Here is an 11,133-nt window from a genome sequence, read left to right on the forward strand (position 1 = left end):
CCAGCCTCCATTTCCCTAATATAGAGTCATAGAATTGTTTCAGTTGGAAAAGACCCTCAGGATCATGGAGTCCAACCATAACCTAACTCTAGCACTAAACCATGTCCATAAGAACCTCATCCGAACGTCTTTTAAACCCCTCCATGGATGGTGACTCCACCACTGCCCTGAGCAGCCTGTTCCAATGCCTGACAACCCTTTTCGGGAAGAATTTTTTCCTAATATCCAATCTAAACCTCCTCTGGCACAACTTGAGGCTGTTTCCTCTCATCACTTGCTACTTAGGAGAAGAGACCAACCCCCTGGCTCCAAGCTCCTTTCAGGCAGTTCAGAGATCAGAAGGTCTCCCCTCAGCTCCTGTTCTCCAGCTGAATCCCCCAGGTCCCTCAGCCGCTCCCATCACACTTGTGCTCCAGACCCCTCACCAGCTTCATCACCTTCCTCTGCACTCTCTCCAGTACCTCAATATGGAGCCTTTGCAGAGATAAATAATCACAAGGTGATTAAAAAAATTAAAATAAAATAATGAAATTGTGCGGAAAAAAAAGACGAATTAGTATGTTTCCTATTGAAAATGTTACAGTAAAAAAGAAAAAAAAGCCTTTGTTGTGGTTGTTATTTTTAACTGGTACAACAGCAGAACAGATGGAAGCCCCCAGCCCGTCTCCATGTTCCGTCCCTCGACACCTGGTCCCTGTGGGCGCAGCAGGAGCGGGGCTGGCGGTGCTGATCCCGACTGCGCTCCCAGCCCGCGGTCACGTGTCCGGCCCTTGGACACAGACCCAGCTCCTTCCATCTGCGGCCGCTCCTTCCCCCACGCTCTGGCGAGCTGGGCTGTGCGAGGAGGGAACCCAGCGTCTCGTCCCAGCCCCCCTTGGCACACGCACCCCAGCTTCAGGCACCCGAGCTGGGGGAAGCTCTGTCGGGGTTCAGCATGAAAAGGGCTCAGAGTGCGGGGGAACGGGCGCTGCTCGGCTCAGCCAGGGTTTCCTCGGTTTCACTCAAAGGCTGAGGAATGTCTGACACTAACGATATCCAGATGTGCCTACTTGGCAGCCCGCTGCCGGGACATTACCGAGGGGACGCAGGATCAGCGCTATCGAATGGGATGTAAGTATCTATTATGTATGTTTGATCAGTTCTGCTGTGGACGGTGTGATTTGGAGTCTGTCCTTCTTGTTTTGCCTCGAGCCCGCGGCTTTTCTTTTTGCCTTATTGCTCTTGCCATGTCATTACACGCAGCAACCTGAACTGTGATTGTTAACATGCAGCAGGGTCAGCTTCAGGCTCTGAACGTGCAGCCTCTGGGCCCGCTACATCTGCTTTATGCTTATTTTCCAAAGAACCTTCTATGTGTGCTTGACGTTGTTTTTACAGAAGAAAGTTTGGGGCTTCTTTAAATAATGTCTTCAGTGCTACAAGACAGGGTTCCTTCTCGACTGCGAACATGCTTCAGTGGTGGCACATTACATTTACAAGCCATTCTTCAGCAGTAAAGGAACATGGATCTTCCCCCTGTGTTATGCTTTTCTATGCTTTCAGCAAAACATGGGAATTTTCAAATTCTCTAGTGTTGCAACGAGAGAAAGAAAAAAAGCTCAGTCCCAGTGAAATGAGCTGTTAGTGATCAAGTTTTTTAACAGCTTTTGGGCAGATTCTGATAAACTTACGCCTTGGCTATCATCTTGAAATAATAAGTCCATGCTAATGCACTGTAGTTGCTGGGTTTTGGGGCATATCAGGCAAATTCTTTATCAGATCAGAAGAGAGTCTGGGAGCTGAAGAAACCCAAGTGCTGCAGCCTGGGGAGGGCTGGGAAAGGAGGGCGGTTGTGTCAGTGTGGCCGTTTCTTACCCCTTCACAAGCCTGCAAGGCTTTATGCTCCTCCCGGGACCAGGGAAATTAATGTTTGCAAGAGAGCGTGCAAGTTCTTTGCCTGCACTTGGCCGCTCCAGGAGGGCCCTGTCTCCCTGAAGCACTGGGGGTGCAAGTTGAGCTGCCGAGCTCTCCATAATTCTGAAAATCAGACCACCTACATGCAAGCCTGCGTCTGGATTTCAGAAAGTACCTCTCACGGCTGCAAAGGCTGTGGAAGATGATTGCGTGTTACCGTTTCCTAACGTTGCCAGCAGCTGAACGCTCTTGTTGGAAACGTGGTGCTGTGCTTGGGAGGAGCTGGAGCTTCTTCCCCTGTTTGCTGGAGCTTCTTTGCCCGTTTGCTGTGCCTTCTTTGCCCGTTTGCTGGGGCTGGCCACGCTGCGCCCGGCAGCAGCACCACCCTGCATGGGTGCTGCCCCGATGGCTCGTCCTGCCCCGAAAGGGCCGGGGAACATCCCACGCTGCTTGCACGCAGCAGAGCTGCAGCCCCCAAATGGCGCCACGTGTCCCTGAACGACTTACCCGGCTCAGCAGGGTGACGGCAGGAGCGCTGCCAGCAGCCCGTGTTTCCTGGGGGCCGCGGGGATGGTTGTGCGGGCAGCCAGCTCTGCCCAGGGTCACCGGGGCTCCCTTGCTGCCTTTTGCCACAGTACCACGCGATTCTCCACCGGGGATGGTGCAAGTTTCTTTTTTGGGACCTCTGTAAGTGAGAGCAGACTTCTTAGCATCCATCTCTAGCCTCCGCTTAGCAGCTCTGTGGTTTCTCTGCATTTCAGTTCAAATACTTCATGAAAACTTCACCGGCGGGGGTGAAAGCTACACGGAGACAACCGCAGCAGCTGTTTGTGAGCTGTTGTCTAACGTGTGACTGGCATCGCGATGGTGAGGCTGACAGCGCCGACAGGAGAGACTGTAATAAAACGGGACTAGCCAGCTGGGAAGCTGATGAAGCCACATATTTTAGGACTGGGGCAAGCAGTAAGTAAGGCGCCCTGTCCTGTAACAGCATGGCTCTCATCCACTCGTTTGCGCTGGCCTGAAAATCAGCTCCGACAGGAAAGCTGGAAACGGTCTTTGGAGCGGGGGCTGCGTTTTTGTTACCTGCTTGTGCAGTGTTTCAAACAACCGAGATTTTGCCTCCAGGTGCTGCAACGCAAGTAACGGCAGTGGTGACGCTGTGTCGGTGACACTGCGCACGGGGACAGAGCACTGCTGTGACGGTGGCACTGGCCGCCAGCATCCAAGCAGAGCCACGGTGTGCAGCTGAGCACCGATGGCCTCTGCTCCCTGCACTGCATTCCTTCGGCTCTGGTTCATGATCCCAACTCCTGGGAGTGGTCTCTTAAGACATTCAGCTAATTAAATCCTACAGCTTATTCTCTGTTTACAGAGATCAAAACTTCTAAGCAGCTAAATGAGATGGGCTATTTTTTTCTGGTAAGGCAGCTTAGCGACTCATTTGGTTACTTCATTTTCCTAGGGCTTTGCACTAACCAACTGGCCAGAGGGCATCTCTTGTATTTCAGCATGTCCTGTCTTCTAGTCAAGAAGATCGAATTGTTCAGAGTGGCTTTGTAACCCTATAGCTCAAAACAAGCCCCCTTCATAAACACACGGGAATGCAGAGTGGGGAATTGTCCGGCACCAAAACCCCTTGAAGCACCAGCTCACATGAAGTGGGGCAGCAAGCTGATCTGTGGACAAGCCACAGTCATGCTTGGTGGGGACGGCTGGTGCCAGGAGCTGTGCTGGGATGAGTGTCCAGCAGAGCTCGTTGCTGTGTTTCGTACCCTCTTATTCAGTGTACCACATTTTCAGCTTGCCTCGCTACCAAAGCTGCTGCTCTCGAGGCTGGGTGAGTCGAATAACCACTTTTCATGGCCCAAAGCAACAGGCCAGAATCACCACAGCTCCTTGACTGATTGCTGGGACAGGATCCAGAGGCTTTTTCCCACCTGGGCCCATGTGAGCAGAAGTGCCGATTGATGGAGATGTGATGGCTGATGCAAAAGAAGAAGTTTCCAGGATGAGCTCAAGGCTTCACGTCATTCAACTGGGAACAAAGTACTAGCAATTTTGAAGAAAAAAAAATCACTTAACTGCTTTTATTGCAGAGCTCCTTGGCCATATTTCAGAATCCTCCTCTCAAATAAATGAACACCAGACGGAGGACTGGGCGCTCTGCCTGAGCATGCAACAGCGCAGGTCACGTTCCCTGCCTGGATACTCCCCAGGGTGCTGTGTCCATCTCCGGCCACTTCCAGCTTCTGAGCATTTTGGAGCCTCTCAAGCCAAGCAGGCTGTGGCCCCCTTGGTCCTTCCAGCACCTTCCCGCTGCATACAGGCTCCCCACGTTGCCACCTCGTGGTTATGGGACCTCTCAGCCCTCTAAGATTGCTGGTGCTCACAGCTCAACACGCGACACTCCAAACTGTCCCCAAGACCTGCCGTGTCCCACCGCTGGGCAAACTGCACTGCCCCATTCAGGCCCGCTCCAACTGGACTCCAAACCAGAGCCATCCCTGGGCAGCAAACACGAGGGACAACTGCCCGTTTTTCCAAGCTTGGAGGACACAGGAGGCAGCCCTGGCAGCTCGGCCCGTGTTCCCCAAGGCATCCAATGATGCAGCAGTTTTATAACCCCAGCTCCGTTTCACTATCACAGAATTATCATAGAATAGTCTGGGTTGGAAGGGGCCTTCAAAGCTCACCCAGTGCCACCCCTGCCATGAGCAGGGACATCTTCACCAGCTCAGGTTGCTCAGAGCCCCGTCCAGCCTGGCCTGGGATGTCTCCAGGGATGGGGCGTCCGCCACCTCTCTGGGTAACCTGGGACAGTGTAAAAAATTTCTGCTTCATGTCCAGCCTGAATCTCCCCTCCTTTAGTTTAAAACTATCACCCCTTGTCCCCTCTCAACAGTCTCTGCTAAAAAGTCTATCCCCGTCTTTCTTATCAGCCCCTTTTAAGTACCAAAAAGCTGCAGTAAGGTCTCCCTGGAACCTTCTCTTCCCCAGGTGGAGATGGATGTTGGATGGAGATCCCTCACAGCGGTGTATGAAGCAGAGATGCATCTGCCTTGGATGTGGAGATGCAGAGATGCTGTGTCGAGGAACGCTCTGCTGTGATCACATCTCTTTTGTTTGGCAGCAAATATTTTCTGCTTGCTTTAATAGCCCTGTAATTTTTTTTTCCTTTCTGGTGTTGAGGTGGATGAATAATCTTTCTGGCTTTAGGACATAGTGGAGTGTCTGCCAGAATCATCAATCCCTCTGAAATCAAGAACAGGACAGCTTTTCCCACACTGACATCCATGGATAGAGCTCACACCTGTGTAATAATCCAGGGTAATCCTTCAAAAGGCTGGAAAACCTATGTAATTTGATCATGTAATCACATCAAGGGCTGGCAACTTCTTTTGAAAATGAGATGTCTGTATTCAGCTCTGAGCTGTTTTATTTCAGCATGGAAACTGCTATTTCAGATTCGTTTCTTTCAATAAATGAAAACACAGAAGAAAATTCAGGCTATCAGCCCAGGCTTGTAACAATTCAGGGTTTTTCTTGGCTTTTCCAAGGGCATTTATTGCCAGATTCCAAGATGCTGGCAGGATTAATTTGTAAGTCATGGAAATAACAAGTTTCATGACACATACATTTTATTCCAAACTCTCGCTGATAAAATTAAACATAGGAAAGAGCCAGGACTTTCATCCAGCTCCCTAATTACCTGCTGGAGCCTGGCAGCTGAAATAAGATCAAACTGTTGCATAGAAAAGGAAAAAAATAAAGCTATACAGTGGGGGAAGATGAGGCTTTACAAAGAGCTTGAGTGGAGAGGCACAAAAACGCGACACCATCAGGATCCATCCCACCAGGGACTCCACATCTGCTTCCTCCAGGGACCACATGCACATAAAGCTTATCCCATCGCAATAGGAGGAGGAAAAATGCCTCCATTTTAGTTCTGATGAGCTTTTTGCTAGAGGGTCCCTATTTTAGGTATCTCAATAGCTCTGAGAAAAATTCTCACTCCAGATGGGCACAAGGTAGACAGACTCTCTCTCCTTAGCAGATCCAGTTCGGTAGCATGTTCTGGGTGAAGTGGGACCATCCTTTCATATCCCTAGAGTTTGCCTTCAAAATTATTGAAGGCAACATGAGGGAAAGCCTGCTGGGAACCACATCCTGGCAGATAAAGGATGATTTGGAGCAAAACTGAAACACAGCGAGTTGCTGGAGAGAACCGCAATCAGGACTTGCCAAAGGCAATTTGCACGTGACAGATATAAAATGCAAACTAACATCCTATATGCATTAGACGAGACTATTTCGCGAGGCTGAAAATAGTTATGAGCCAAGTCATGTGGCAGAAAGAACATAAACAGAAAACAGCTTCTGATTATTTTAAGCTTGTTAACAACAATTTATGAGAGATCAGAGAAAATTCTACAATCCTGTTATCAAATATCAAAGCTACGCCGGTTAAAACATCTGCCTCGCCTAGGAGAGGAGTGAAAGGTATGGTAAAAAGGCCAAAAAGCTGAGAAAACCCTAGCAATCTCTGTTAGAGGCCAGAAAACAGTGAGAAATGTGGCCTCAAGTTGTGACAGTAGAAGTTTAGATTGGATATTAGGAAAAATTTCTTCAGATAAAGGGTTGTTGGCATTGGAACAGGCTGCCCAGGGCAGTGGGGGAGTCACCATCCCTGGAGGTGACTTACTGCTCTTTCATTATTATTGTTTTTTATTGTTTGCAGTTGAAGAACTGATCGAATGAGACACAAGATCTTTGGGAAAAGCGCAAGGAATCAAATCTTGTATTTCAAGAGGCACTTTCATCTCTCACGAATGAATAAAACATTCGTAACACCAGGCTCTGCCTTGCTTCTGCATACTGGGATTTATTTGCCCACCTTGTGCTTACTGGTAAGAGTGATTTGGGGGACGCAAAACACCTGTCCCCCTTCCAACCTTATTAATTGAAGTTCTTTATAATGGTTTAATATTTTATAAAGGTTACTGGCAGCAAAAAGGCCCTTTGTGCATTCAAGAGCACGCCTAATGTATTCCCTTTGGAGGACAAATCACAGCTGTTTTACAAGAGCTGGCTCTGTGTGCAAGGAAACGCCAGGGACACGCGGCCACTGAACAGCCAGCTCTGTGCCTCCCCGTTTCCACCCAAATAGGGTAAAAGCAGCAAGAAACAGTTACAAAGTTGAGGGGAGTGGAAAAAAAGGAAAAAACCCACAAAGTAATGACTTATGGAAGAATGGTATTGTTCATAATTTTTCACCTTTGTAGCGAAATCTCTGAAATGGCAAAACGCATTGGGCAGAAAAGGATGGGGAGGAAGGGCTGATTTCACCTCGTGCTTAGGGAGCAGTTTTCAGGATGGGTGACGGGTTGGTGACTTAACTAACCAAGATACAGAGCCAAAGCATGTGGGTCAGGGTTAGGTTTGCAACTCCTGTGCCTTTGGGCAAGTGTTTGTACGAGTTAAAATGCACTTTGCTGCTCTTTTTTTAAACGGCGTTTGAGTTAGTCTTGCCTGCATGCCTCAAAGATGCCAAGTCCACATTGCTGACACACTGTACGTTTATTTACAGATGGACATTGGTGCCAGGCAGCTCCAACACAGCTTTTAACAGTCCCAGAAGCACCGCGGAGACAATGAGAGTTCGTCTCAAGGGGGATGCGATCTGTACCCTCATCCTGTTGGTAGCGCTCTGCTCTCTACTCTACTCCCAGCTGGAACATCTAGTCCCAGTAGGAAACAAGGAGCCAACACAGAAGAAGCCTTCAATAACACCAAAAATATCCCCTGACCCCAGAGCACCTTGGAGACTGATGCCAGCAGAGGCAACGGTACCCAGACCGCGAGTCACTCCTATTGTTAGACGAACAGAAGTGGCCAACAACAGGGTCCAAACTACAGCTCCACCCCCACTGACTGATTCTGCCTTCAACTTCAAGCGCTACCTCCTAAACAAGGACAACAGGAACTTCAATCTCCTCATTAACCAGCCCAAGAAATGCAGGAAAACACCTGGAGGTCCCTTTCTGCTCATTGCGATCAAATCAGTAGTTGAAGACTTTGACAGACGTGAGATTGTCCGGAAAACTTGGGGCAGGGAGGGTTTGGTGAACGGGGAGCAGATCCAGCGAGTGTTCCTCCTTGGAACACCAAAGAATAGGACAGCGCTGGCAACATGGGAGACCCTGATCCATCAGGAGAGCCAGGTATACCGGGATATTTTACTCTGGGACTTCATGGACACTTTCTTCAACCTGACCCTGAAGGAGATCCACTTCCTGAACTGGGCTGCTGAATTCTGCCACAATGTGAAATTTATTTTTAAAGGTGACGCTGATGTTTTTGTCAATGTCGAGAACATCGTTGACTTCCTTGAGAGACATGACCCCGCTGAGGACCTCTTTGTTGGGGACATCATCTACAACGCCCGCCCTATCCGTGTCCGAAAGAGCAAATACTACATCCCAGAGACCATGTACGGGCTCAGCATCTACCCAGCTTACGCAGGGGGAGGAGGGTTTTTGCTGTCCAGCCGCACCATGAGGAAGCTCTCCAGGGCTTGCAGAGAGGTAGAACTCTTCCCCATTGACGACGTCTTTTTGGGCATGTGCTTACAGAGAATCAACCTCAAACCCATTTTGCATGAAGGATTCAAGACCTTTGGCATTGTCAGGCCATCCGCTGCCCCACACCTACAGACATTTGACCCCTGTTTTTACAAAGATCTCATGGTGGTTCACAGTCTGAAAGTTGCTGAGATCTGGCTAATGTGGAACCTGCTCCACAGCCCCCATCTTTCCTGTACTCAGAAGAAGCAAGTGAAGAAGCCTTTCCAATGGAAGAGGAAAGCTCAGACAACACAGGCATCACCCCTCAGATAATGCAGGCAGACTGCAGCAGAACCACAGAGCAAAACAGCTGAGAAAGGGAACCCGGAACTGTCACAACCAATTAAACTGACTGTAGAAGCAGAATATTTTAGCACAGCTTATTTACATTTTCAAGAGAAGACGAAAAACGATTGCTGGAATTTGCCAAAATTCCACGTTTGCACACATGTATCATGTAGGTCCTGCTCCATTACTGAGTCCAAATAATCATCCTGTATCTTTAATTTATTATTATTTATTAGTGTTGTAGTAGTGCTTAGTGGGCCAATGTGCAAAAAGCACATTGCAAACTGCAGTCTTTGGAGATTTTTCAGCATTGTTAGAAATCTGAGAAACGAAAAAAGAGCACAGGGATCATTGTCAACTTGTTACCTTGACTTGGACTCATTGAGAAACGACCAAACTACACCGTAACCAGAGTAAAGGAAATCAAGTCACCTTAGCGTATGCTCATATCAAATCCCTGCTGCCTGGTTGGCTTTCTGAAGGCTTCATAAGAAGAGAAGAACAAAATATAGCTATCGAAATAGGGTCGTATATGATCCTCGATGATCTTGAGCGTCTCTTCCAAACAAAATGGTTTTATGATTCTGTGTTGCAGATAGGGTGGACTAGAAGAAAACAAACTGGAGGCTGAGGCTGGTGTGGCCGGTTGGGCAAAGGACAAGCAGGTAGATAACTGGGAAGGGGTGGACTTCCAAAGTGCCTTTAAAGAAAGGACAAGAAGAACTTTGAGTTGATCCCTCCTAGTATTGATGTTTCATTATTAGTAGCAACTCCTCAGTTCAAATATCTGCTTCATTGACAGACTCAGGGGAGCAGTTTTTGGCACTTCCATGAGCTCAGGCTGTCTATGCCAACTGACGCTCAGTGAAAACTCAAAGTCATCCAACAGTATCTGATCTCTCTGACCACCCAGTCCAGATCTTCAGAAGGTTTGCATCTGGAGAGACCCTTTGGCCTTTGGTTGTGCAGGTAAAACCACACGGACCTGCTGCTTGTGTCACATTTGGGAGCTTCTTCAAACCAAAGGAGAACTTGTCAACGGACCAGGCTGGTTTCTACAGACCCCGGTGCTCTCGCCTGGCACACAGGCAACTGCAAAGAGCAGCCAAGAACTTCCATACTGCCGCAGGCGTCACGTAAAGGGAGAAAGTGATCTTCAGACAGAAGAGCTTCGGAACAAAAACCTTTCCAAATTTATTGCAAGAAAGCAAAAACACACAGCAGTCTTTCGGTTGAGTTTTCCAAGTTTCGGTCCGTCTGTAACTTTGTAAGTAATTTAAGCATCGGACAAGAACATTGGATGGCTTAGTTTTTCAAAGAACAATCAATACTTTGGAACATTTTGGGATTTTTTTCCAGCAGCAGATTGCCTTAAAAGAACATCCTTTCCTTGGACAAGTAAATTCCTCTAAATCGAGGTCAAAAAGCTATGAAATTCATGGGGCAAAGAGCCTGAATTCACCTCTGGTACTGTGTTTATTAATCCTTTTGCAATTTTTTACCCCTCAACAAAACTCCTGTCCATCGCAGAACCCCCAACACCACCACTCTTCGGGAAGGCACATACACACAACTTCAAAGGAAACAACAGTAAATGTGCAGGAAGCTGCTTTCCTTTGAACAGAGCCTGCAGCGCAGCTGCATTTTGTATCTGGGTCCAGCCTTCCTCCCACCCAGCAATAATCCAGGCTCAGTGCTCAGATTAACTACACACAACATGAAGGAAGGCAAGCTGGTAATGTGCGTTGGTAGACTATTAGCAAGTCATACAAGTTATCTTCATCATAAGCATTTAAGCCTCACAGTAATGTGTTTCCAAGGAAAGGTCAACTATACAGAAATCAAAAGACCATGTGTTGATCTGGGATATTTCCAGGATGCAATCCTGAAATACAAAATGCTCATGCGAGCTTTACCAGGAGCTCTGTGGGGTGTGGAAATGAGCCAGAGCCTTGCTGGTGGAAGAAAGCCCGTCATGCCCCTGTTTACTAACGTGTGGTACCTACGTATTTATGAGCTTGTACAGAAATGTATTACCTGTGATTAGTTTACAGTTTGGGAAATTATTTATACCACAATTAAAAGACAGCATGCAGACGTGCCTCTAGTTTTCAGCGTGAGTCTGTCCAGTGCATCTGCAAACATGTTGTAAAACTGACACCACAGGTATGTTTCATGAAGGCAGCAACATGAAAAAATACATTATCCAGTGTTTTGGATAACTTGGGAAATCTTTCCCTATGCTGGACTTAATTTAACGTCAATGACAGAAGAATAAAGACGGCTTACCTTACGATTTCCTACAGAGCAGCTAGTCAGGTTCAGC

General features: G+C 47.9%; 1 protein-coding gene across 3 annotated transcripts; it reads left to right on the forward strand.

Moving 5' to 3' along the window:
- Positions 1-707: 707 nt before the first annotated feature.
- B3GNT9 (UDP-GlcNAc:betaGal beta-1,3-N-acetylglucosaminyltransferase 9) lies at positions 708-10,908 on the forward strand. 3 transcript variants are annotated; one of them, XM_065028916.1, is made up of 4 exons: positions 754-1,110; positions 2,655-3,315; positions 6,635-6,803; positions 7,484-10,908. In XM_065028916.1, the coding sequence occupies exon 4, from the start codon at positions 7,548-7,550 to the stop codon at positions 8,790-8,792; it is 1,245 nt and encodes a 414-aa protein (XP_064884988.1). In that variant the 5' UTR covers positions 754-1,110; positions 2,655-3,315; positions 6,635-6,803; positions 7,484-7,547; the 3' UTR covers positions 8,793-10,908. The 3 variants fall into 3 exon arrangements, with proteins under 3 accessions (XP_005504826.1, XP_064884988.1, XP_005504825.1); XM_005504768.3 differs by having other exon boundaries at positions 2,655-2,856; XM_005504769.3 differs by lacking the exon at positions 2,655-3,315 and having other exon boundaries at positions 708-1,110.
- The last annotated feature ends 225 nt before the right edge of the window (positions 10,909-11,133 follow it).

The sequence above is a fragment of the Columba livia genome, chromosome 13, assembly GCF_036013475.1.
Source record: "Columba livia isolate bColLiv1 breed racing homer chromosome 13, bColLiv1.pat.W.v2, whole genome shotgun sequence".
Lineage (NCBI taxonomy): Eukaryota > Metazoa > Chordata > Aves > Columbiformes > Columbidae > Columba > Columba livia.

Excerpts from the sequence above, each read along its gene's own strand:
- B3GNT9 (XM_005504769.3), top strand. The coding sequence starts at position 7,548 with ATGAGAGTTCGTCTCAAGGGGGATGCGATCTGTACCCTCATCCTGTTG.